This window comes from Rutilus rutilus, assembly GCF_951802725.1.
Source record: "Rutilus rutilus genome assembly, chromosome: 7".
NCBI classification, from domain to species: Eukaryota; Metazoa; Chordata; class Actinopteri; order Cypriniformes; family Leuciscidae; genus Rutilus; species Rutilus rutilus.
This window is the reverse complement of record NC_140221.1, coordinates 18,638,878-18,666,141: the sequence shown is the minus strand read 5'-3', so window position 1 is coordinate 18,666,141 and position 27,264 is coordinate 18,638,878. Positions and strand designations below refer to the sequence as shown.

The following is a 27,264-nucleotide window of genomic DNA, read 5'->3' as shown; positions in this document are numbered from 1 at the left end:
TTGTCAAATGCAACATATGTTAAATGTTCTACATATTGCTGATGTGGTGACACATAATTGAAGAGATGTAATATCTTTTTGATTGTTAGTTTTTCAGGCTGCACCCATCACAGTTGAGGAGCCAGCAGTGAATGCATTTGAGGTCTCCCTACCCATAGTGAGGAATGCTGGGACTATGGGCATTGTCATTGTCCAGTGGAGAGCCACAGTCAATGGGAGACCTGCCACTGGTGACCTCCGACCTTTGTCTGGTGAGGTCAGGTTTGATCCTGGAGAAACATTAAAGACACTGAAAGTGGAGGTTTTGGCTGATGATGTACCTGAAATTGAAGAGGCAAGTCTTGTTTTGTTTTTTAAGCTTCGAAAGGATGTATGAAATCTCTATATTACTTGAAACTTTCTGTTTATTTTAGGTTATAAAGGTTCAGCTTGTAAGTGCTAGCAATGGTGGGAACATTGGGCCTGAGAAAGAGGTCGATATCATTGTTCCTGCCAATGACAACCCTCACGGAACCGTGTACTTTGAGCAAGCAGTATACCGCGTCCAGGAGCCACTGGAAGGGATCTCTATTGCTAACGTTACAGTTCGAAGAAGGTAATGTGCCTTTGTTTCCCATTTTTTAAACTAATTTAGTTTTGGATGGTACATTATGTTGTTTTTTGTGTTTTTTCACTGCAGTGGTGGTAATTTTGGCATGCTGGAGATCGTTTACAGCACGTCTGAGATTGATATTGTAAGCAATGCTCAAAGGGAAGGCAGAGATTTCCTGGTTTACTATGATTCTCCATTGGCTGGAGCGCCATCTAATGCCCTCCGCAGACCCATCAACATCACCACAGACACAAACGTCTTGAATTTCTGTGCAGCGTTCTGCCTTAGAGAGCGAGCTTGCCAAGCTTTCAGCTTCATCAACACCCCCAGAGTGAGTTGCTTCTGGGTAACATCTGGGGCCAGACAATTGAGTCCTTCCCCACAAACCTTCACCTATATAAAAAACACCACAGCGGCCGCCTCGCTGTTTAGCTCACAAGCTGTTGCTGGGAGCGACTACATAACCGTGACGGCTCAGACCACCACCATGCTGGACAGATCGGGAGTCGCTAACCTCACTGTAACCATCTTGACTGACTCTTTGCCAGAGGTGGATGAGAGTTTCATGATTAAAATCCTGAAGGTTAGCTTGGTCAACATGACTGTAACTGCCCAGAACTTGCCAATGATCCAGCAGCCAGACGTAGCTTTGGTGACTATAGGGATGAATGGAGATGCATTTGGAATATTTATGCTCTACAGCATTAACCCCAATGCCACTCAAGATGGGCTGTATCTGGAAGTGAGGGAGGAACCCAAAACTACAGTGCTGCTGGTCATTGAGAGGAGAGGAGGCAGTATGGGACAGGTTACAGTGGAATGGAAGTATGTTGGTGGCAGTGCCACTCCCAACGCTGACTTCAATGGGACAGGGGAGACCCTCATCTTTGCTGAGGGTAAGTCTTATCTACATTGTTTTTGATGTATGTACATTACAACAATAGCCATGCCAAGTCAAAAGAGTTATTTTAGCAGTATGTGCTTTTGAGCTTTTGAGCATGCTTATTTGGGCTTTTTACACTTGAAACTTTGTTTCGCAGTGGTAATACTTTACCTTGGCAGAATAATTCACACTATATATATATATATACCTATGGTAATTCATGGTTAGTACTGCTTTGTTTCTTTTTTTTAATGCAGGGTTAAACGAGTTACTTAATACGGTTTAAATACTGTTTTTTTTTACTAGTGACTGTGAATGGTGAAATCTGCATTTCTATGCCGCTTATTAAACTCAAAAGTTTGGGGAGCAATTTGAATGAATGAATGAATGAATAAATCAAATAAACCCAAAAATATCAGTCAAACAAATAAATAAATAAGTATCAAATATAAAAACATAAATATAAATCAATAAAAGTGTGTAAAGCCTAACTGAAGTCCATTCTTCATTTCAACAATTTTGCAGTAGATGAATGACCTCTTATATGTTCCTTTAAGGTGATGTAAAGAAGACTCTTGAGTTTGTCATCACGGATGACACGGAACCTGAAGACAATGAGACTTTACAGATTGGGTTAGTGAGTACTGAGGGTGGTAGCCGTATCCTTCCCAGTTCGGACACCGTCACCATCCTCATCCTGGCCAATGACAATGCAGCAGGGGTTGTGGGTTTCCACACAGCCTCACGATCGGTCATCGTCAGAGAGGGTCAGTGTTTTCTTTAACTTCCAATATTTAAGACCAAGAATTATAACTACAGTATATCTATATTAGCATCCACACTAACAAACAATTATGTTGTGTTTATTATAAGAGCATGCTGCAGTTACTCGAACTCTTTAAAGTCAGGTTTATTCAAAGTCAATTCTGATTAGCTGTCAATTTTATTTATTTTTTTAATCTCATCAGCTGGAAATGATAATTCTGAAAGTATTTCCAATGATATTGTTATAGCTGTAGTGTGGAATTTGCTGTTCTCGTATAATTAGAATGATAATTAAAGCTTTACAATTATTATCTTTGGTGTGAACAGCCCTTTATTCTTGTTAATCCACCGCAGGTAAGCGGACCAGACTTGATTAAAAGGCATCATTATATATTTATTTATGTAATTTCCCAAAAGACAGAGGTGGGTTTAAGAGTGACATCATTTATTTAACTTCTATTAGTGTTATGTGCAAGTGTGGAGGCATTTGAAACATGTTGTAAATGGATAATTAGGCATCAGTATGTGCTCCATAGTAACTAGTAATATAGTTACTGATGAGATGAGTGAAGAGCGATCTGCAACAGCTGCTACATTGGGGGAGATGGTTTGTGTCATCATGCATGCATGACAGGACAGGTGAATTCTATCCTTGTATATACAGTTGTCATTGCAACTAGAGTACTAGTTAATGTAGTCAGCAAGGAAGATTAACTTTTATACTCCCACACATCTCAGGCTAACATGAACACCTAAAATATCAGTTGAAAAACATGCAATACCAACTTATTACACTAATAAAGTGGTTAATAGCTAAGGTTAGATGTCCATTGTATTCAACAGGTGAGAGTTTGTCTCTGTTGGTGGAGAGAACAGCTCCTGCTATTGGAAATGTCACAGTGGATTGGATAATTGAAGGCCCTCGAGTCTCAATGACTTTCACAGACACCTTGGGAACTCTCTTTTTCTCTGAGGTAATGTAGAAAAACATGCTGCTTCACCAGATCATGTGAACGTTTATTTTAAACAGTCAAGCCCATGTATTGGTTTATTATTGAACAAAACCTAATCCTTCAAGGACAATGAGGATTAATGTTCTACCTCATTTTCGATTTCAGGGAATGCTAAATAATACTATAGTGTTAAAGCTACTTGAGGATACCACACCAGAAGAAAGAGAGGAGTACAGAGTTATCCTTTCAAATATACAAACCAAAGGTATTTATCAGAAACATGCACATGAATGAGTTCCTTGAAAGTTTCATTCAAGTTCATCTCATGTTACCATGTTTAACAAAGGCCGCTAACATTTACTGTTAGCATTTATGCATGTAAGATTTTTCTAAATAAATATTTTTCTTGTCAGGTATATTATCTTGTTTTAAGGATGTTTACATATTTTAATAGAAAGCAAGGCAGTTTGGGGTGGGGGGTTAAAATTAGATCTTATTTTAGCATAGTGTTAGCATTAGCTGTTGTCTTATTGTCTCATCTCACTTAACATATTATGAACACTTTAGGTTGTGCTTATTCTATACACAACCTGTTATTTAATCTATTTTTTATTTTATTTTATTTTTAATAATAATCATGTATATAATTCTCTCAGGGGTTACCATGACGGGAATGGCAGCTCTGAGCGCTCAGGGTCGTGAAGCAGTGGTGAGCGTGGAAGCTAGTGACGAGCCGTTTGGTTTGCTTAGCATCGCTCCCTCATCCTTAAAAATCACCACAGATGAGAAAGACACCACCATCCGGATTTACATAAACAGAGAGTTTGGTGCATCAGGTTAGTTACGCTAGAAAAATCAAACAGTGTTGTCCTGAAGTACGGGGATGTAAAATATTGCTACTTTCCCCCACAGGTGCTGTAAATATAAGCTATGAGACTGTGCAAGGCTCTTTGCAGGACCTCAGACAGACTGGGGGAGCCTTAGCCCAACCAGGCCAGGACTTCAGATACGTCTCCAGCTCTGTGATCATGCAGGATGGACAGACATCTGTGTCCATCCCCATCATCATCATAGATGTATGATGCTGCTGATTTAAGATTAGCCCCTTTCACACATACAGTTTTACTGGTAAATTACTGTTTACAAATCATGTGTTAACATGGCCATTTGCAAAGACAATAGTGTCATTATTCAGCTGTAGTCAGTTCAGTGTTGATTCAATTTAGTTCAATATGTGAATTATATCTTACCGGTAAAAAGACAGAATGCCATTGCGTGTGGGAAAAGCACATTTGTGTATTTAAAAGGAAAGTCAATCTTATAGAAATTTTACAGTAACCTACCGGGTTTAATGTGTGAAAGGGAATAGGGAATTATTGTTAATTAATGAAGAATGATTTTTAGATATTAATTAAATCCAAGAAATTTGTATCACGTTTGAATTAAGCAAGAAACATATTATTTTCTTTTTTTTTAACAGGATGACATCCCTGAGCTGCAAGAGTTTTTCTTAGTCAATATAACATCAGCTGTCCTCATAACCACCCTTCCAACTGCCCCTAAACTAAGTAAGATGATTAAGAAGAGAATTAAGCTGATTTAACCTTTTAAATAATGTTTTATATTCTGTAATTATTCATTTTGCTTTGTTGAATGTGCCACATTTAATTAGGTTTTAGGTTCTTCTTTCAATTGTACTTTCATCTTGAACTTCAATCTTGTCTCACATCCTTTCCTAGAGATTTACTATACATTGAAAGGTAATGGATACCCACACCTGTGCTTGACATGCTGTAGTGCTTTTACTTTTTACTTATTTTCAGTGGCATTTTTTATATATTTAACACAAACATGTATCCAACATAATTTGACAACTCATAGCAGTCTGAACACTATCATTCCCAAAGGCAGCCCACTCTCCTCGCTTATACTCAGTGATTTGTGAAGAGCATTGGTAGATGACTATTAGTGTATATATTTTATTGGTAGATGACTATAGTGTATATATTTTATTGGTAGATTACTATTGGTGTTGTAATAGAGAATGATTAATAGTGTGACGGATGTCGTTGTTTTTATTTGTGCTTTTCCTGATTGTGCGCCTTATGAGAAACCATTCCTCATTGCCCCATTATCCCATTCATTCATTCATTCATTCATTCATTCATTCATTCATTCATTCATTCATTCATTCATTCATTCATTCATTCATTCATTATTTCTTTCCAGATACTGACGGTCTTGTAGCAGAGATCAGCATCAATGCTAATGATGGAATCCAAGGGATCATTGGCTGGCAAAACATAGAGTATGAACTTCCCTTTAAACTTTTTTTCAACCTTTGTGAACAACCTTACATCTCAGAGGCATTAATGTTTGGTAAAAATGTTTCAGTCATGTATGCTTTTTTTTTTTCTTAAGCTACGTGGTAAATGAGACGATTGGTGTGTTAAATCTGGTTGCCTACCGTGATGCCGGGACGCATGGAAACGTGTCCCTGTTCTTTTATGCCCAGAATCTAGAGGCTCAGTTGGGTCTGGATTTCAATGCCACTCCATCAGTAAGTCACAAACACTCTTTCTTGTTTTTAATATCATTAAATATTTAGCATTTGTTGTTTATATTTATTGAGCACATAACTGTATATTACACAGATGATCCACTTTGTGGATGGAGAACGGCACAAGTTTATAGAAGTCCAGATTTTAGATGATACCATTCCTGAAGGCGATGAGACATTCCAGTTAATTCTAGCAAACCCGTCGGCAGGGCTGGAACTGGGAGAGAACATTACAGGTCTGTTATGCTGGGAGACACTAAACATTCATGACTTTCCAGGACTCGGCAGTACTGTGTAATCTTTATCTCATGTGTTTCCATAGTTACCGTGACTATTCTGGCCAATGACGATGGTCATGGAATCATATCCTTCAATAACAGTGAGCACTTCCTGTTAAGGGAGCCGACCTCTGTGTCAGGTCTGGGGGAGAGTGTGGCCACCCTCTACATCATACGAGACCCTCCTCAGGGCACATTTGGTACAGTAACAGTCCAGTTCACCATCACTGATGCCAATGGATCCCTGTACACTGATGATCTCACACCTTCCTCTGGCTTTGTTGTGCTTGAGGATGGAGTCAGATTCAAGGTATATGAAGCTCTTATTGGCCAATTGACCAAAGTATTTAGGTTTCTTTCTTTTTTTAAGTTTCCTATTTAAGTTTTATAAGATTTTTATTTAATTTTTGTAATTTTTTTATACAATTTTTTTTTTAAATGTTTTATTTTATTCTATTTTTTTTTAAAGACAAACTGTAAATATTACACATTTTATCATTTAAGAATTCACTAGCATGTATATTATTTCAAACTAGCAGGCATGGACTAAAAGCCATAAAACATGTTGATATCATGGGATCTTTATGTTTTTACATTCAAGCTTTAAATTCTTCTCCTAATTTGTGAAATAGTTAACCTAGCATATATTACAGAACATATTACAGCACAAGTCTATTTAAGTTGAGAGAATTCATAAGGAACCAGTGGTTTGTCAAAGAGGAGGCTCTCAATAGTATCATCTTTGTTTTCTAGACTTTAGAGATCTGGGCTGTTCTGGATGCCGAACCAGAGATGAATGAGACATTCACAGTGACTCTGTCCAACCCAAGTGGAGGTGCTCGACTGGGAGACTCACTGCAGACTTTTATCACCGTACTGCAGAACCAGGCTCCTCTGGGGCTGTTCAGAATATCACCATCATTTAATAGGTACATTCACAGTCTGTTTTAAATAGATGTTCAAGCCACACACAGACCCCTACAACTCCTGCTTCTACTCTATGTGTGGGTAACACTTTATTTCGATGGTCCACTTAAGACATTTGACTAACTATAAGTAACTTTACAACTACATGTCAACTAGCAGTCATTAGAGTATTTGTAGACTGTCTGCTTAATATCTGCTAACACTTTATTTTGATGGTCCCCAACAGACATTCTAGTAAGTTGCTCAAGGGCACCTCAGGCGTTTCCTTCCAGTACTGATAATCGAACCCGCAACCTTGGGGTTACAAGTCCAACTCTCTAACCACTGCCCCCCTCTACTGATTATATAAGTATCTTTGCAACACCATGTCAACTTATTCAACTAACCCAAACCCTAACACCTAACCCTAACCTAACAGTCGACTAACAGTCTAATGAGAGTTAGTTTACATTCAGTTGCAAAGTTACTTATAGTTTGTAGAGTGTCTAAAGCAGACCATTGAAATAAACATATGTGTGTGTTCTCCAGGACTCTGGACACCATGACAGTGGAGGAGCGTACCGGTACAGTGTACTTGACTATATCTCGCAGTAATGGGCTGGAGTCAGCTGTCAGTGTGGAATGGGAGACCCGGTCAGGAACGGCATTTGGAATGAGTAAGAAATTGCACCAGTAAGTTTAATTCTGTGGACTCAAAAAGTGTATAACCAAAGATTGTTTAATGTATTTGTAGGGGGAGAGAAGCCACTTATGGCTGTGTATCAGTCTATCAGGGACAGCTTGGCGTCAGTCTGGTGTGCAGTGCCCAGTGAAGACTCTACTCTGGTTCTGAGGCTGCTCAGAGGTCCAGTTCAGAACCAGGCTGTGCTCTACAAGTGGCAGGGCGTCTTAGTGCCTGTGGAGGTATGTTTTGAATTCAGTTAAAAGTCCAATAAATGTAGGTATGGTAAGTGCTTGCGGGGTGGTGTTCCCCCTCGGTTGAAATCGGGGGTGCTCGTGTGTACTGGCCCACTTCAAGCACTGGTTTTGGTCATTCAATGCATTTTGATGATTGCTTACAACAAAATTGTATTCACTATAATTTTAAGCATATTATTTTAATTAGTTTAAGGGCCAGATTTACTAACAGCTTGCGCCGGCGCAAACCCTCTTTTTTCCGTAAAAAAACTACTGTCAGGATTTACTGAAGACACACAGTGAAAAATTAGCGCTGAAAAGACAGAAAAAAGACAAAAAAAAGTTGTAGGAAATTCCCTTTCAGGCGCAAAATTCATGGGAGGAGAGTATTTAAATGAATCACTCAAGGTGATTTACTAAAGTTTAGTAAACCGGTGTTTGCGCCATTATTTACCGCCCCAAAAAAGCACATCTGAAACCAGACGCTAACTGGTAGATTGCGTTGGTTATTATGGAAATGATCTGACTGCGTCTGTGTTCTGTAATTTGCGCGTCATCAGTAGATCACGCGTAGAAGTTTCCACTCCCATCTACGCTTTTTTGGAATTGAGCTCTCAAGATAATTTGCCCTGTTTAGGAAATCTGGCCCTTTATGTTCATTTAATAATAAGTAAAATAATTTTTTTAATCTTTCTTAATCTGTTTCTCATAGTTTGTCAGCATCCAGAATCCCAGCTCTTGCGTTAGCTTTACAGTAAATGGCTCCAGCTATGTGGCAGTTTCCCATGCAAACAGCACCATGTCATTAACTGCCACAATCAGTTTATTTCGCATTCAGGCAGACCTCAACCTTACTCAAGTGAGTATGCTGCTGATTTGATATTTTCCTTAGCTGCCATCAACAATAGCTGCATTTGTGCTTATCATGTGATAATTGTAAACTGGTTTATCTCACTACAGCCAGATTTGTATTTTCTAATGTGGTGCTTTTGTATATTGTTCAATGTTGTCCCCTTTTGTAGGAGCAGAATCTTACTGTGAGCAGTTTCAGTGTCAAACACTTCTCCACTGAACTCCAGCAATATTTGATAGTTTCTAGTGAGGTAAACTCAAACCGGCAGTATAAAATAGAAACTAGGCGTTCTACATGGGATATACATAACATAGTAATAGCAAGTAATTCAATATTGAGATCATTTCCTTTTCGTCTTAAGATCTTTGTGTGGACTGGAGGATCATTCTCCCTCCATCAAAGTCTGGGGTTACAAGACATTACCACAGCCGTACCCTTCAGACGAGGCAGCAGCAACCTTCAGCTCCTGGCCGTGTGCAGGAACAGAACATCATCGGTGTGTCTCATCTACCAGTGGAATAATGGACGTTTCCAAAACCCTCAAACATTACCAGTCAATACACGAGTCAAGCAAGTGGAATCATTTCAGATGGGAGGAGATACGTTTCTCCTCATCGTTACTGAAGGTAATAATCATACGCAGTCCGTAGTACTATTGCAGTTTAATAGCATTTTCAATTTGAAGATGTTTTGACACTGTTTGTGTGATCTTGGAAATGAGCTTTAATTTCGCTTTCTCCCATGTATCAGTAACTAACGTTTACATTGTCTTTATTATTCCCCATGAAAAGGTCCAAGCCCAACATGTGAAGTGTTTATGTGGGGTTCTCAGCAAAGCTTCTTCCAGCAGACACAGTCCATCCTATTTCCCGGCCTCTTTTCAGTCCACCCCTTTACCCCTCCTTCGGGAATATGTGAGTTGCCAGACAATATAGTGCAGTCTGTTTAAATAATAATGCATTTAGTGTGTTTCCACTATCATTAAGCATACTTTTACCCATATTTAAGATTTGCCGAAATTATATGGCTTAGTGTATTGGTATTTTAATTTACATGTAATAATAATAGTGCTTGCAAGGCAGAATTGTATTGATATTCCTCAAACATGTTTGGGGTCTGGTAAGGGGTTTGTTCTAAACACTTAACTCTATGTATTGAATTTCTGCTACTATATCAGACTGAAACACTAATGTACATACTTAATTTAAGCTCTATTCAAACATTTACTTGTAAAAGTTAATGTTTGAATACAATTGAATTACAAACATTAACTTTTAAAACTTTTTGACTTGTTGCATTTAAAGCGATTATGTTATCGTAACATTATATTTGCATCCTCTTTCTTGTATCTACACTACCGTTCATAAGTTTAGGGCAGTACAATTGTTTTTTCTTTTTTTTTGTTGAAAGAAATTATTATATTTATTTCTAAAGCATAGAAACCAAAAAAAATTAACAGCAAAAACTTTTACACTGATATGATTTCCATTACAAAGAAATGCTGTTTTTATGAACTTTCTTTTTGAATCTGGAAAAAGTGTCCACAATGGTTTCCACAAAAGATTATACAGCACAATCGTTTTGTTTGTTTCTTGAGCACCAAATCAGCATAAACAAATTATTTCAGAATGATCATATGACACTTAAGACTGGCGTAATGGCTATTGATAACTCAGCTTTGCCATCACAGGAATACATTACAGAGTATTAAAATAGAAAACTGTTATTTTAAATTGTAATGATATTTCACAATATTACTGTTTTCACTGTATTTTTGATCAAGTAAATGCAGCCTTGGTGAGCATAAGAGAGTTCTTTCTAAAACACATCTTACATACCCAAACTTTTGAATGGAAGTGCATTTGCACAATGCATATAAAACCAAAACCATCAGTATTGGGAAAATAGATTAACCAGCTTCTTTGTTTCTTAGCTCACCTGTTGCTTGCGGGTCTAAATGGTTCGGCCTTGCACTCATGGAGGTCAGATCTGAGGCAGTTTGCTGAAGTGCTCAAGTCTCCATCTGCACAAGAGTTCCTGTATCTTCCTGTTCCATCTCTCAATTCCACCAAGAGTCTCATCGTAGCCACTGGAGAATCAAACTCTGTCATATATGAGCTGACTTCTGTGTCCAATCAATCTGACTTCATCCCCAAGTATGTTACTGTTGTTAAGTAAACTATAGTAACAAAGAAATATTGTTTGATTTCTGTATTTAAAATTATTCTTTGTTGAGTTATACTGTATATATTTTTCTAGCTCCTTCTAATACTGATGTTCATTGATATTTCCATCTCTTATCCTCAGTTCAGGAGAGCTGTTTTTCCAGCCAGGGGTGGGTGAGCTAGACATAGCAGTGAATATAATTGATGATGATGTTCCTGAGGAGGAAGAACATTTTCGTGTCAGCCTCAAGAACCCTAAAGGAGGAGCAGAAATTGGCTTTCGTGGTCAAGTGACATTGTTCATTACGGCAAACGATGATGCTTATGGGATTATAGGCTTTGCACAGGTATCAGGATACAATTTTAGTGTATGATGCTGTTATCTGAATATGTAACTCCCAAAGTTTCCCTCAATATTATAGCCAAGGCAAGACACCCCAGGTGAATGGGGTCAAAAAAAAAAAAAAACTTCCCCAGTGAATTAGAATATAATTACATTATACATTGCAAACATTTTTTGAATTGCTACTGAAGTGGAGATTTTTGGCTCAGTGCAGGAGAAAAAACTCATTTTGAGAAAACTGCCTTTAAATATTTGTATTGTAATTGTAATCTACAGACACAAATAGTTAAAGTGCAATACAATAAACACTTAAATGTGTATTTTGGATGTTTTCTTTCCACTACTCTGAGACAACAACATGGAAATCCAAATAGCCCAAAATGTCTAAATGTGCATGAAAAAAAAGATGTTTTTGCCTGAAGTGTCTTGTCTTAATGCTTCAAATGTAAAGTAGTGTCCATTTCACACAGCTGTTATCTTTCAAAGACTAAAAATGTTACTTAAGGGACAGTTCACCCAAAAATGAAAATTAGCCCATGATTTACTCACCCTGAAGCCATCCTAGGTGTATATGACATTCTTCTTTCAGACGAATACAATCGGAGTTATATTAAAAAATGTCCTGGCTCTTCCAAGCTTTATAGTGGGAGTCAATGGGTATATTTTTTGGAAGTCCGTCAAGCGCATCCATCCATGATAAAAGTGCTCGAAACTGCGTAAGTCGACTTGCGTATGGCCGTCTGCCGGAAGCGAGTTATTTTAGTCGATAAAGTTTTAAATATGGATATTTTTCTTACACAAATGCATCGCTTCACTTCAGAAGACCTTTATTAACCCACCAGAGCCGTTTCGAGCACTTTTATCATGGATGGATGCACTTTGATGGACTTCCAAAAAATGTATACCCATTGACTCCCATTATAAAGCTTGGAAGAGCCAGGACATTTTTTAATATAACTCCGATTGTATTCGTCTGAAAGAAGAATGTCATATACACCTAGGAAGGCTTCAGGGTAAGTAAATCATGGGCTAATTTTCATTTTAGTGTGAACTGTCCCTTTACTGAAGCTGTTTGTGAGTTTATAATATATATTTATAAACACATTTATTTGTATATAGAACTCTTTAATGAGGGAGGTGGATGAGCTGGAGGATGATAACCCTGTTTCTCTGAGCATCGAGAGGAGGAGAGGCCGGTTTGGCAGACTAACAGTACACTGGAGCGCCTATGGTAGTCTGGATGACATTTTTCCCACTTCAGGAGTGGTGAGAGCTGCTTGCATACCATGGGTTTTCTGTTTTCTGTTTCAATCACATATTTTAAAAGGTATATTTTGAACTACAGGCTGTCATTCTAGTCCAAATCACAGCTCTAACTATAAGCTGCCATTTTCAGCAGTTATACTTGTGACTGAAATATGCAAGTGACCATTTTTAAAAACAATATACTATTTAAAGAACCAATTATGCAATCGTATGAGCGGGATAATCCATGGCTAGCTGTGCGTTAAATGATTTTAATGCACAACGTGGAGGCAAAGAACCACCGTGGAGTGCATTCAAATCTTTTAATGCACAGCTAGCTGTGGATTATCCCGCTCATACCATGGTCATTTGCCAGCATCAACAAGTTAAAGCTGTTATTGATGTTTACAGTGCAGTATTTGACCAGTAGGATAAAAATTATGGTCATTTTCATCAGTTACGGCTCGTTAGATCTAGCATTCTGCCCGCTTTAAATCAGACACAGAGATAAAGTAAGGCGTTATATTACATTTATTTGAATGAATGAATTATAGCATTCATTTGAATTAATTATCGAGAGAGAGAGAGAGAGAGAGAGAGAGAGAGAGAGAGAGAGAGAGAGAGAGAGATGAGAGAGACATGTGAGAGAGATGAGAGAGAGATTAGAGATGTGTCTGTCTCTATTAATGAAACTGTAAGTTTAATTACTTCAAAACCAGTGATGTTACCCCCTCGTTGCTGAGAAATATAGCGTAGCAATTTCAGCATCAAAGCTATTTTATTAATAAAAGTTGCTGGTAGCATTGATAACAAGGTTCTGTGCTCTGAGACAAGAATGTTTCTGTGTGTGAGCAGCGCGATCACTGATCTCTGTGTCAAATGGTGTGTGTGTGTGTGTGTGTGTGTGTGTGTGTGTTTCAATGAAAACAGCGCAAACGGTCATTAAATTGACTTGGAACTACCTGTGCATTAAATGGTTTTATTGCACACTTTCTAGCCAATTAGAAAACAGACCGTGGTATAATATTATATAAACCTCACAATTGGGACTTCAAACATGTCATCAAATAAACATAAAGCACAAACATTACCGACCTTTTTACACCATCTTCATCTGTTCTCCATGTAGGTGACATTTTCTGTGAGCCAGGCTGTTGCTACCATATCACTGAATGTATTAGCGGATGACATTCCAGAGTTAGCAGAAAAAGTCACCATTGTCCTGACCAAGGTCACAACGATTGGGATAATTGATTCATCCAGAGGAGCCATGATCGACCCTCAGCGTGCCCAAGCAAACCTTACCATTAAAGCCAATGGTTCACCTTATGGAGTCATTGGCTGGCATCTGGATTCCCAGTACTTCATCACGCCAGAACCTCAAAGTAATTCTTCTGTGTTTAACTTTGTCTCATTTGAACTTCTGCACAATAATATAATGAACGGTGTATGAATGGCTAAGATAGCCAATTAACATTGCTGTGGTGTACCGCTAAAAATTAAAGTCAACATTTCCTGTAATCCAAATTACAGAGAAGAAATATGTACATATTTTCTAGCCATATACTTAGTCTTGGAATAGTTAAGATGAATTCAGGGGAGGGATTCATTTGTCAATGTTTTTATACATAATTGCCCCATTCATTACAATCTGAAAATATTTGCTCTTGAAAGACGCTGATGTAATTTCTTTTCCCTTTTTATGCCCTTCACTTCAGAGAACCCAAGCAATATTACACTAAGTATTGTGAGAGATCAAGGGGCATCAAGGGATGTATTAGTTTATTACACCACCAAAGCAGCCCTTCACCTGCCACCTGTCAATCAGGCAAGTGAGGGGACTGACTATGCAGCCAAAGAGTCCACAGTCGTCATGATGGAGAATGCTACTGTTGTTTTGGTATCCATTACCATCCTGCCAGTGAGTACCACAACTTTATTAACTTTATTACTCATTAATGTTGTAAATATATTTCACATTTTTGAATTTGTATGATACACTAGTGATTTAAAATAAATAAATTAATACTTTAATTAGCAAGGACGCATTCAGTTGATCAAAAGTGATAGTAAACAAATGTATAACAAAATATTTATATTTCAAATGAATGCTGTTCTTGAATGCTGAAAAGAGTTTTCACAGTTCCCTTACTAGGGAACTCAACTCTGCGTCATAGTCTATGGAATGCCCTCAGCATGCGCCGGTGTCTAAGCACGTGTGAAATCATGCCAATTCTACTTGCCGAGGCAGTCATATAACATCACTGCGCCGGCATGGCTATAAAAGGGCACCTGCGTTAGACGTTATCAGCTTCTTTGTCTTCAGGAAGTGCTCTGTGTGTTGTGAGTCTTATTTATTGTTGTTGTGTTTAACAAGATATAATATATATTATATAATGTTAGCATTTACAGTAGAAATTGTGCATCGCCGCATCCACGCTTTATTTTGGGTGTTGGCACACACAGTCTAGTGTACTAATGTACTGCTAAGCGGCATCCGTGTCTGAACTCATCGGGGATAAAGGAGAAAGAGAAATCTTTCCTTCTTGATGCCCCAATGTCTTCGGTACTGGCATTAACTCGGTGGTCGAGAGGTTTAGAAGGGCAAAAGTTCAGTCTGCAGCATTCCAGCGTTCATCCCTCGCTGTGTCCCGGGTCCAACAGCCCCCGTAGCTCCCTCTGACCCACTGCCAGGGACTTGTTCCAGAAGGCAAGTGTGGAAGCCTGTGCTCGAAGAAGGCCTAAACAGGGCCTCAGGGAGGTAATTTCGGCTTGCAGGTCTGAGGACCCAAAACCATGAGGTCTTGCATTAGGTCTCCTCTGATAGGGGATCGAGCAAGCTTTCTAAAGAAAAAAAAATGCAATTAAAAAAAGAAAAAAGAGAAGAGAAGTGGTAAACAAGGCTTTGAGATAATGGAGGTGGTTGCTTCAGAGGTGTCAAAAGTATTCACATTCATTACTCAGGTAGAAGTATAGATACTAGGGTTTAAAAAGACTTCTGTAGAAGTTGAAGTATCAACTCAAGCTTTTTACTCAAGTAAAAGTATAAAAAATAATTATTTAAAAACTACTTAAAGTATAAAAGTAAAAGTAATGTAAGGAAAAAAATCTCTCGCTTACCTGACACGATTTGCCCCGATTTCTCCCTCGCTTATCGCATCGAGGTTTCCTTCGGAGGACTTTTGCCGCTGCGCACAAACAAATGTGACTACAGCCTCTCACAAGTTAGAAAGACACCACAACGCCAATCAGTTTAGCGATGTGTATTCAGGAGGCGGGAGTCAGGTCTAAACCGTTTGTGTAATTGGGCCTTTTTTTTTTTTTTTTTTTTTTTTTTTTTACGACGACAAGCCGAAATTAAATAGGAGTAACGAGGCTATTTTTAAAATATAAGGAGTAGAAAGTACAGATAATTGCGTCAAAATGTAAGGAGTAGAAGTAAAAAGTCGTCTGAAAAATAATTACTCCAGTAAAGTATAGATACCCCAAATTTCTACTTAAGTAAGGTAACGAAGTATTTGTACTTCGTTACTTGACACCTCTGGGTTGCTGACTGCGATCCACTCTCTTGCCTGTTTTTGCCTAGTGGTCAGAGGCACATGGTGCATCCCAGAGGGATAGTGGGTGTTGGACCAGGACATAGACTCCTGGAGATCCGTGAAAAGGCAAAAAAGTGGCTAGTTGAGCAGCGATGGAGCAAAATGCTCCCTCGCCCAAATCCCCCTTTCCAGCACAAGAGCTGGAGATGGTGTTGGCCTCCCATGAGATCAGTTTGAGCAGGCACTTTCCTATGAAGAAGTCAAGTGGTAGATTAACAAATGCAATAAATGGGCCAGAGGAATGGGTACATTGGACCCCCTCTATAATTCATTTGGAGACGATGTGAACACTCTTCCCTGATGCAGGGAAGCGATATTGGTAGCATTGACAGAGCAGAAGATGGACTGTATCACCATTTGCGTCCCACTTCTCATATGTCGCCCCCTCCAGTTCATTATCCTAAGGAGACTGGAGGTATATCAACCCGCTTCCCTAAAAGTGTCAGAGTGGACTGTATCGCTATTAGTGTGCCACTTTTTCATTTGTTGTCCCTTGCAGTGTTGTTGCTTGAGTGCTCTCTGGAGGAAAATAAGTAGCAAATAGCAACCATCAGGCTAGGGCTAAGAGCTTTACAGGGGGTAAGTGGATGAGGTTGTTACAGTATATGTGACCCACTGTCTCAGTGGCTCCCTACCCCTTAAGCCTCACAGTTAGTCTCAGGTCACTCAGTCTGAGGACACACTGCAGAAGCTGATGAGGAGACAGACTGACCTCCTACTGCCTACAGCACAAGCCAACAGCCAGTTACTATCATCACCACAAAAACCCCACATTTTTTCTGCTTGCTCTTGGAATAGCTCATTCTCTGCAAATTGCTGTGGTCGTTAGATATTTTTGCATTTTGTTCAGCCTCAAAAACCACATGTTGAATTTGTTTGGGCTGAAAGACTACTGACATAAATCAGCATGTTGTTAGATATTAATTGCACAGAAGCTGTTTAGAATGTGCTGGAGAAATTATCACTTATGTTGAGATGCATGGGACGTCAAAGGGGTTTAACTAATGAAGTGTGTGACTTGCATTTAGATAGTATAGGATAGATTAGGACTTTATTAATCCCTGGATGGTATATTTGTGCTCGTAGGATGATATTCCTGAACTGGCTGAGACGTTCCTTGTAAACATCACCAGAGTTGAACTGTTGGGTGGAGACACTGGAGCAGGCCAGCCCAGTGTGAAAAGACCTGGTCTGGAGATAGCCGAGGTCACCATCCAAGAGAACGATGACCCAAGAGGAGTCCTCAGTTTCAATGTCTCAAAGGTTGGTTTACATCATTGACTGTAAAAATGTATCATGTATTTTGTCTTTATTAATAATCAAAAACAAACACACTTCTACAATCCCTTGTCCTTTAGGATATCTCTGGGGCAGTGTTGGCATTTGAGGTACCATCACCTGGAAATGTCTTTCGCCTGGCCGTCATGCGAATGGCCGGTAGATCAGGTAGACTGGTGCTATACTGGGAGGCACAAGCAGTCACAGCCAGCACTGAGGACTTTAGTCCTTCCTCTGGAAACCTCACATTTCAAGAGGGACAGGTAAAGATTCAAATTTTTTATTGACTAAAAAGGGGAAGAGAAGAAGCATTAGGTAGAAATTTCATCCATGGGTACTTCTCAATACTCAAATGGATGCTTCCTCGTTTCCTCGTACCTCTGTCCTCCAGCCTGTGACCCTAAAACCGATCAAAAGTTAACCATTTCTCAAATCAAATTGCGCAGCAAGGAGGTGAGGAACGAGGAGTGAGAAAGCTTCCTGAGGAGCTATGAGCAAGAATGCACAGATGTATCCTATACAAAAATATTTATTGTCGAAAAACCTGACACACTTCCAAATTCTCCTCCCTCCTCACATCTGTCACAATCATTTTAATAAATTTTTTACCTTTGTAGTTTAAATAAACCATACATCTCAAATATGTCAAGAGGGCATCTTGCTTTATTAATATGTATAATGAATTTCTTAAAGGGGTGGAATAATGCCCTTTTTACAAGATGTAAAATAAGTATTTGATGTCTCCAGAGTGTGTATGTGAAGTATTAGCTCAAAATACCCCACAGATATTTTTATATAGCATGTTAAAGTTGTCACTTTTTGAGGATGAGCAAAAATGCACCGTTTTTGTGTCTGTCCCTTTAAATGCAAATGAGCTGCGGCTCCCAGCACAGGGGGCGGAGCTACAACAGCTTGTGTCCTTTTACCTCACACAGACTTGCACTGAAAATTTCAAAAACGTTTAGCCTTTTATGTTCAAATCAAAGTCAGAAAGATGGAGAGACTAAAGAAGAAGTGACAACATGTAGACAACATTTCTGAATGGTTAGTTGGTGAATTTATGTAGCTTATGTGTAGTTATCTTCTAGTCATTGATTAGCATATTCTGTCTTGATAATCTATAAATCATGTTCTGGGGGTGGGGTTTATGTAAATTTTAGGGTTCAAGATGTCACTAACCTGGGAGGAATGTCATGTAGTCCCTACTAGCCGTTTGTTGTAGTCCTTTAAAAGCGATTTCTTTGCTTTGAACTTTGAGCGTCATAACTTTGCAGATGTTGTTTATGCTCAGACAGCAACATTACACATTAACTAAAGTTAGAAAAGTAAAATCATATTCAACCACTTTAAATAACCAAACTTTAAGAACATACGAGCAGATCCCTTAAGTGCAGTTGATGATGTTTTGAAGTGACATTAGAGTGATCAAGAATATTCCCATGTACAAACAAGCTTCAATTCCTTCGATTCCTCATTTTCTTTTCTTGCATCCTTCCCTCACGTCCTAAGAGGAGTGGAGTTAGGAAGTGAGGAAAGGAGGTGAGTATGCACAAATGATACATGAGAAGCACCCACTGTGGAGAGCATGACTATGTCCAAAATCATAAACAATTTGTTAACCTTCAAATAATTATTAAACAGCAAGTGCAAATGATGCAAAAGCGGCAGCCCTTCCAGCGCACTCGGTGTCTGTATTCACTCACTCGTTTTCATTCACGTTGACTTAAGTGGACTATATTAGTGGATTAATATAAGAAATAGGGAATAGTCAATGAGGGTAGGGAGCGATTTCGAACACATGCCATTTCATATCTACCTTGTGCTTCTTCTCTTCCCCTTAGACTGACTGGAGTTTTATGACTATAGATATAACAACTAGTTACTTAAAAGTAACTTTGTTGCAGTTTTACTGTCACATTAGTTCCAGTAGCAAGGCTACTGGAACTAATGTGACAGTAAAACTGTAACAATGTTACTTTTAAGTAACTAGATATTTTGAACTAGCTGTTTCAGCAAATGATGGGGATTTTGCTGCACAAAAACTGTAAAACTAAAAAGACTGGATATGAAATATAGAATAAGAATAATTGTCATTATGATGTGAACCAACCAATTTATATGTGTATGTGTGCGTGTGTGTTTTGTTTTTTTTGTGTGTTTTTTTGCAGGCAGTTGCTTATATTGAGATCACAATTACTGATGACACAATTGTGGAGTCCACAGAGACATTTATGGTCAAACTGATTCGAGTCATCGGAGGTGCCAGGTTAGGGGACGAGACATCTGTAGTAGTCAGCATCCCGGCCAATGATTCACCTTTTGGTCGGTTTGGGTTTGAGGAGCTAATGGTAAATTTACCAATAACATTTATGAATGTTAGTCCAATATTAGCATTTGGCTTGGTATGTGTTTTGTCTCTGTCCTGATATTTGCATAATCTTACAAATCATAATCATACTGACATGCTCTCGGAATCTCTGGGGTATTTCTGTAGTAACTGTAAAGTTACTTGTATATAAAGTAACTTATTCTTTTTTTGATAAGATGTAACCTTGTACTTTAACTTCTCTACTGTCGTTATTGAGAGAATAATTAATGCTTGGATAATTTTGTGGTTTGTCGAGGCCATAATCAGCTTGACTAAAAAAAACAATATATTTTTTTATCTTTTCTCAGATCTCTGTGTCTGAGCCTCAGTTCCTAAATGACCCAGCTTCCATAGCTACACTGACCGTAGTGCGTAGCTCAGGAGGTGAGGGAGTGGTGCATTTGATCTGGCTTCTGCAGGAAGAGGGAAGAGATGACCTAAGCCCACGTAATGGAACTCTCATTTTTAATGGGGTAGGTATGGCTGGTAAATATGAATATGAACAGCACTTTTACTTGTGCCACAGTGTGATACTCACAGTCGTTAAATGGTTTTATCGTTCCTAGACTGAGTCGAAGAAAACTCTGGTGATTCAGGCTTTGGCTGATGCTGTCTTGGAGGGAGAGGAGAGATTCACCATCCAGCTTCTTTCTCCAAAGAATGAGCCAGTCATTGATACAGTTAGAGGTTTGACAACATATTATAACAATTATCAAGTATATATCATGTGTCAAAATTGTTGACAGGTAGTGTTCAAAATCATAATTTACTTGCTTTTCTCTCCATCAGGTGTTGCTACAGTTGTTATTCAAGCTGATGTGGGTGCCCTGGGAATTGTAGGAATAGCTGATTCCAGCAGAAACATTCTGATTGGTGAACCAAGAGACAATTACAATGGAACAGCTCTGGTCAGGTAAAATGCTCACCTTCTCCAAACAAAAGAGATTACTGTATATTTAATTTCTGCACCATTGGTGTCACCGAACAGAATCAGCAAACAAAAACAGCAAAACAGATTTCCCAAACACCCCATCTGAAGATAGACTGTGCCCTGTCAATTGCAGTCTCGTAAGAGGTCCAGGCATCTTTGGTGAGATTGAGATCTTCTGGAACATCAGTGCAGCTGCAGATACAGAGTTTGAGGAGACCTCTGGCAAAGTTGTTATGAAAGACCGCCAGTCTGCCGCTATTATTCAGCTCAAGGTAAACTGCTGAGTAATACACAGTACTGTTCAAAAGTGTGTGGCCGGTTTGATTTAAATAAATATATATATATATATATAAATTCAGGATTATTTGAATAGAAAGTAAAAAAAAACAGCATTTAGATGAAATATAAATCATTTGTAACATTATAAATGTCTTTACTGTCACTTTTGATTCATTTAATACATCCTTGCTGAGTACTTATTTCTTAAAAAAAAATAAAAAAAAAATCTTACTGACCCCAAACTTTTGAACAGTAATAGATACACTACTTTGTGTCAATATTTAAATAACCTCCAGACATATCAGAATACTAATACATATTCATTTTAAAATGTAGAATTTAAGTGTAGTATATCCCATTGTTCCCTGTCTAGACCCAGCATAATATTCCCCCTGTAAACTGTAAAAATGTAAACTATCTTTACACAAAGTAAAATTGATTCCCTCTCCCTGTTTCTGTAGGCGCTAGATGATGTGATTCCAGAAGAAAGACGTGTATATCAGCTCAGACTGAGCTCTCTAACCCCGGGCTCAGCAATCAACCCTGACAGACAACTCGCCACCATCACTATGGCTGCCAGTGACCTTCCCCATGGGCTCTTCTCCTTCTCTCAAGCCTCTTTGCGTGCCACTGAAGAGGACAGAGCTGTGAGACCCCTTACATGTCATTACCACTGCTGAGATACAAACCACAACCAGAGGACTAAGTGCTTCTGCCTGTTCCCCTTGACTGGGAAAGTCATTGAAAATGTTTTGAAACTTCCATAAAGCAATAGCCTAGCAACCATTAATCCAAAGACAGAAAAACACTGGAAAGTTTTCTTAATGAGAGACTTTGTGTTTTTAGAGTATAATGGAGCTGTTCAGAGGTAATAAGACTATATTGCATTTGAAAATAGACACACAGGGTAAGTTCTGTGTATGCTAAGTTAGCTTTGTCCATTGCCAACTTCCTAGAATAAATTGTAACAGATTGTAAGAGATGGGAATGAATATATCTGTGAACCCTTTCTCAAAGGTAGTTGAGTCTCCAACAGTGTCTTGTCTCTTACCAGGTAAATGTGACCATTGTTCGTTCCATGGGTCTGTTTGGCAGCGTGTGGGTTAGTTACCACACGGAAGGCAGAACTGCAATCAGCGGACAAGATTTTGGACAGTCCTCTGGTCGGCTGCTATTCAGGCCTGGGGAGAGTTCAAAGGTCATCACACTGACTATACTCGATGATGACCTTCCAGAAGGACCAGAGGAGTTTTTCCTCAACATTACTCTAGTAGAGCTTCTAAATGCCAGGTAGACTTCAGCCTGCTATCTGAAACCCAAGTCATGCAGTAGCTTGGAATAGTACTAGCTATATACTTTTGCTGAAAATGTATCTATTTCTTTCCTCTTGTTTTCAGTTCAATGGATTTTACAGTGAGAGAGTACGGCCTACAGATTGACCAGCCTCCAGCTATTGGCAATCTGTCCTCCCTTATGGTGATTATCCAGAAAAATGACAACGCTGAGGGCATTCTGGAGTTTGACCCCAAATATGTCAACATCACTGGTACTTTTATGCCTCTCTCCTTTTTTCTATTTTGTGATTTATTATGTATTTATTACCTTTTTCTTTAATGAAGAGAATGTTCCTTTTCTTAAAAATATACAGGTAAACATGATAAACAATAAATGACCAATGTTAAAATATATTTAAAAAAAAATTATTTACTAGAAATAAAATTAATAGTTTTAAATGTTACAATTAAATTTAGGCATCACTATCGTGTATAGTATGAAAGACATGGTAATTTTGAGAAATTGTTTACTTTGAAGTTGTCTCTTCATATTAAGATTGGAAAATATAAATTATTTTAAAGTCTAAAGAATTACGCTTCACCTTCAAATAATCTCGATTGCAATACGTATTGATGTGTTGTGTTGTTATTGTTAACTAAAAATATTAAAATTCATTTTTGATAATTGAAGTAAAGTGGAAATTATAAATATTACACAAAAATCTTGAAGTACTACAATTACTAAAACTAAAACTAAAACTGAAATAAATATAAAAGCAATATAAAGCAAAATAGAAATACTGAAACAAAAAAAGCAATAAAAATGACAAAAAATACAAAATCACTAAAATTTTAACTAAAATTAAAATGAATAAATAAATACTGTAATGGTATGTAAATAATATTAAAACACTGGGATACAAATGTGTATGGTACAGTACATACATATATTTGTTCTCAGTCTTTCCGATTGTTTTTGTGTCACAGTTGAGGAAGATGTAGGAATTCTGTCCATCCCTGTACTGAGGCGTATTGGATCCTATGGGCAGGTCACAGTAGAGTTCATCTCCAAAGGTTTGACTGCTCAACCTGGTTCAGATTACATTATGCTCAATGGCTCCATCACCTTTCAGCATGGCCAATCCCTCAGCTATATCAATGTCTCCATAGTGGATGACACAGAGAGGTAAGGATGGTGTTATTAACTTTCATTGCTATACATGCTTTCATTGAATTGGTTAATTGTTGCTGAGTGTACGTTTTATTAACTTGTAACATGTTTTTTTCTTCCCACAGTGAATTTAATGAGATATTTGAGATGCAACTCACCGGTGCCACAGGAGGTGCCATACTTGGAGCTCAGCTAATTGCACGAGTTACAATTGCCAAAAGTGACTCGCCAAATGGTGTGGTACGATTCATCAACCAAAGCGCCATCACAATTCCAAACCCCAACAGTACCCTCAGACTGACCCTGTTTGTAGAGAGAGCAGACGGGCTGCTGGGAAACGCCACGGTGAGCCCCCGTCTAGACTATGACATCACACTTCTGATGCCATATCCAATTAAATATCCGTTTTTTTACATGTGGGGAAGCACTTGGAGGACAGACAGACCCTAAACTGGTTGTTTCTATTGATTTGTATGTAATTAATAATGTGGTAAATGAGGATTGTGGAATATTGTGGTGGACCAAAACTCAGAAGATGGTCTGTGAAGTGAATATATGATTTAATACAGACCTTTATGCTACTTTAATGTAGATTTTATATTATTCATAGACAAAAGAATATGTATTCTTCAAAGTAAGTTTCAATAATCAATTAAACAGTAATAATTAATTATGTTAAAGGGGTGGTTGATTATGATTTCATTTTTCTAACTTTAGTTAGTGTGTAATGTTGCTGTTTGAGCATAAACAACATCTGCAAAGTTACAATACTCAAAGTTCAAAGCAAAGGAAGATATTTGCTTTTAAAGAAAAGGACTACAACAAATGGCTGGTTGGGACTACATGACATTCCTCCCGGGTTAGTGACATCACTAATCCTAGAATTTACATAAACCCCGCCCCCGGGAACACGCAGTCCATGTTGAAAAGTTGTTGTATAAGAGTACATTTGTGTGAGTCAGCTCAAACTTTAGCATCCATCTTTTCACATGCAATAGAAAGTCACTCTGTGTGCATCTCACAACAGTTCCTATATGAGCGATTTATAGATTTATCATGACAGAATATCTTAATTGAAGATAGTTAACTCCACATCAGCAACATAAATTCATCAACTAACCATTCACAGACGTCCTGTTGCATTCTACATGTTGTCACTTCTTCTTGAGTCTCTCCATCTTTGTCTGACTCCGTTTTAACATTAAAGGCAGAACAGTTTCTGTCATTTTAGTGTGTCTGTGTGAGCTGCTAACACACAGGAGCTCTTGAAACCCCGCCCTCTGCAGCAGCTCATTTGCATTTAAAGGGCCAGACACAAAACGGTGTGTTTTTGCAAACCCTCAAAAAGTGACAACTTTAACTTGCTATATAAAAATATCTGTGGGGTATTTTGCATTAAAACTTCACACACACACTCTGGGGACATCATAGATATATTTTACATCTTGTGAAAAGGGCATTTTACCACCCCTTTAATTATTAGTCAGGAAAATAATACCAATATGTTGGAGAAGAAATTCCTTTTATTTTCTATTAGATTTTGGTTTTCCCTTTTGTTTCCTTTTGCAAGATGTTGATTTGTAATTTATTCAGGGTTCAAAGCAGTGGCGGCTGTTATTTTGTTATTTGCAATATGCCTCTAAAAGCTGGGTTAAACAGTGCAATTTAATAGAATTTTATGAAAATACATGACAAGGCTCAAAACAGTATTTTACAATTTTATAAGTGACAGCAGGCAAGACATTTCATGATATTTAAGTGCTTCTTGTACTGTCTTAAAGGAACCACAGATTCAAAGTGTTTACCTGACATGTGCTTGTGTCATTTCTATTCCTCAGGTAATGTGGCAGATTTTAGGTCCAAACTCAAATGAGGTTTTACCATCAGTAAACACAGACATTGGTGAACCAGTGAACGGGACGTTCGGTTTCAGAGACGGGGAAGGGGGTGTGCGCAGCATTGAGCTGAAGATCCTGCCTCATGGTGAGGTGGAGGTCACAGAGAAATTTATCGTCGTGCTTAGTATCCTCTCTGGAGAGATTGGCATTGACCCCAGAGCTGGATCTGTCACACTCACGGTACGTCCTGCTCAGCACGCAAAAAGTGACTGATAACCTCTAGAAAACAGAGGGTAAAACTGTAAATACAGCAATGTGACATTTTTGCAATTGTGTACAATGTGTTCATTCTACAGATTGAGAAGTTTGGAGACCCCAATGGCATAGTACAGTTCACAGAACAGGACCTGAAAGAGCGCATTTACAGTGAGCCTTCTGACAGCGAAGGCCCCCTTAAAATATCACTCCTTATCACACGTAGAGAGGGTGTTATGGGCAACATCACGGTAAGAAAAAAATAAATGAAAAAAATATAAGCATAACATAAAGCATAATATACACAAACACTTTTTTTAAAAAACAGGAATAAACTGCATTTTTAAATATCCTTTAAAAAAAAGAAAACTTATTTTAAATGTTACAGTTTTCTGTATTTTAAAAGAAATAAATGCAGCCTTGGTGAGCATAGGAGACTTCTTTCAAAAACATAAAAAAAATCGACCCGAAACAGCAGTGATAGTATTGTAATTATGTAATAATCAGCCCCATTCTTTTTTTTTTTTCTTTTTTTTTAGGTTTTCTGGGAAATCCTCAGTGAATCAGACACATCAGGTGACTTTGCTGCTCTGCAGGGTTCTGTCACTATCCTGGCAGGACAGCGTTTGACAGAGATAGTCCTCACCCTGCTTCCCGACTCTGTGCCTGAGTTGGAAGAAACGTACATCCTCCGTCTAATCTCTGTGGAGGGAGGCGCAGAGTTGGATAGAAATCGCAGCAGTACCCGTTTGAAAGTCCGGGCCAATGACGAACCCCACGGGGTGTTTGTCCTTTACTCTCAAAACCAGTCAGTGGTTGTTAACGTGGCGGACCAAAGTAGACAACTAATCATCAGTGTGAACAGGCTGGCAGGGGCGTTTGGCAATGCCAGTGTGGGTTACAGAATCAGTTTTACCACCCCTGGGCAGAGTTTTACAGAGGACACAATCGCTGGGAACATACTGGTGAAGGACGGAGAACAAGAGGCCAGCGTTAAAGTGCCATTTAGTAGCCAGGTGTGTGATTTATTGTATTTGAATTAGATATAAGATTTTTTAAGGACTATAAGAAACTTGTCAACCTTAATACGGTCTGTATTGATATTTTGAATGTGTCCTCTACAGGTGTTCTTTGCGACAGGCTTTAACTTCAGTGTTGAGCTGACAGATGTGACTCTGATTGGTCCCCTGCTCAGTTCACCTCCCAGAATTCAACTGGAATCAAAGCTGGCTGTCGTTTCTGTTCCTGAAGTGGCAGCTAATGCAGAGGTCGAATATTGCATAAAACACTTTTTAATATCACCACCAGATGGCACACAACTAATTCATATGCTGGTTTGCCAATTATGTCTTATATCACATCAGTTGTAGTCCTGGCAGTATTTTTTTGTTATATACATTAGTTAACTACATTAAATAAAATGTACAATAGGTCTACAGCATTTATTTATCTTCATTTATTTTAATCTCAGCATTTACTAAATACATTTTTAAGATCAAAAGTTGTGTCAGTTAACATTAGTTAATGCACTGTGAATGAACATGACATTTTTTATCAACTGACATTAAGAAAGGTTAATAAATGCTGTAAAATATATTGTTCATTCATTGTTGTTCTTTGTTAGTTAATGCATGAACTAATGTTAAAAAAATAAGACCTTATTGTAAAGTGTTACCTATATATTATTGTTTGCATATATTATTGTCTGCAGTGATACCTCTAAAAGCTATAAAAAGTGCATTTTATTGAAATTGTATGAAAATAAGTGACAATGCTCAAAACAGCATTTCACAATATTTACAAATGGCAA

The 27,264-nt window shown here is 38.2% G+C and overlaps 1 protein-coding gene across 1 annotated transcript in view; it reads left to right on the top strand.

Moving 5' to 3' along the window:
* Positions 1 to 27,264, top strand: part of adgrv1 (adhesion G protein-coupled receptor V1) — a 161,439-nt gene that overhangs the window by 68,712 nt on the left and 65,463 nt on the right. Inside the window, exons 31-71 of the mRNA XM_084413365.1 lie at positions 90 to 334; positions 414 to 595; positions 680 to 1,488; positions 2,033 to 2,242; positions 3,084 to 3,214; positions 3,359 to 3,458; positions 3,850 to 4,029; positions 4,106 to 4,269; positions 4,674 to 4,761; positions 5,423 to 5,501; positions 5,615 to 5,753; positions 5,848 to 5,989; positions 6,076 to 6,341; positions 6,785 to 6,960; positions 7,487 to 7,614; positions 7,692 to 7,861; positions 8,568 to 8,714; positions 8,878 to 8,958; positions 9,070 to 9,334; positions 9,500 to 9,622; positions 10,642 to 10,864; positions 11,016 to 11,220; positions 12,336 to 12,482; positions 13,591 to 13,846; positions 14,180 to 14,382; positions 17,147 to 17,323; positions 17,419 to 17,601; positions 19,507 to 19,686; positions 20,015 to 20,179; positions 20,273 to 20,393; positions 20,496 to 20,619; positions 20,771 to 20,909; positions 21,378 to 21,563; positions 21,971 to 22,206; positions 22,314 to 22,462; positions 23,178 to 23,376; positions 23,487 to 23,706; positions 25,200 to 25,439; positions 25,556 to 25,705; positions 25,994 to 26,470; positions 26,579 to 26,722. Of these exons, the coding sequence (XP_084269491.1) occupies positions 90 to 334; positions 414 to 595; positions 680 to 1,488; positions 2,033 to 2,242; positions 3,084 to 3,214; positions 3,359 to 3,458; positions 3,850 to 4,029; positions 4,106 to 4,269; positions 4,674 to 4,761; positions 5,423 to 5,501; positions 5,615 to 5,753; positions 5,848 to 5,989; positions 6,076 to 6,341; positions 6,785 to 6,960; positions 7,487 to 7,614; positions 7,692 to 7,861; positions 8,568 to 8,714; positions 8,878 to 8,958; positions 9,070 to 9,334; positions 9,500 to 9,622; positions 10,642 to 10,864; positions 11,016 to 11,220; positions 12,336 to 12,482; positions 13,591 to 13,846; positions 14,180 to 14,382; positions 17,147 to 17,323; positions 17,419 to 17,601; positions 19,507 to 19,686; positions 20,015 to 20,179; positions 20,273 to 20,393; positions 20,496 to 20,619; positions 20,771 to 20,909; positions 21,378 to 21,563; positions 21,971 to 22,206; positions 22,314 to 22,462; positions 23,178 to 23,376; positions 23,487 to 23,706; positions 25,200 to 25,439; positions 25,556 to 25,705; positions 25,994 to 26,470; positions 26,579 to 26,722 (7,949 nt within the window). The remainder of the gene's footprint in view (positions 1 to 89; positions 335 to 413; positions 596 to 679; positions 1,489 to 2,032; positions 2,243 to 3,083; positions 3,215 to 3,358; positions 3,459 to 3,849; positions 4,030 to 4,105; positions 4,270 to 4,673; positions 4,762 to 5,422; positions 5,502 to 5,614; positions 5,754 to 5,847; positions 5,990 to 6,075; positions 6,342 to 6,784; positions 6,961 to 7,486; positions 7,615 to 7,691; positions 7,862 to 8,567; positions 8,715 to 8,877; positions 8,959 to 9,069; positions 9,335 to 9,499; positions 9,623 to 10,641; positions 10,865 to 11,015; positions 11,221 to 12,335; positions 12,483 to 13,590; positions 13,847 to 14,179; positions 14,383 to 17,146; positions 17,324 to 17,418; positions 17,602 to 19,506; positions 19,687 to 20,014; positions 20,180 to 20,272; positions 20,394 to 20,495; positions 20,620 to 20,770; positions 20,910 to 21,377; positions 21,564 to 21,970; positions 22,207 to 22,313; positions 22,463 to 23,177; positions 23,377 to 23,486; positions 23,707 to 25,199; positions 25,440 to 25,555; positions 25,706 to 25,993; positions 26,471 to 26,578; positions 26,723 to 27,264) is intronic.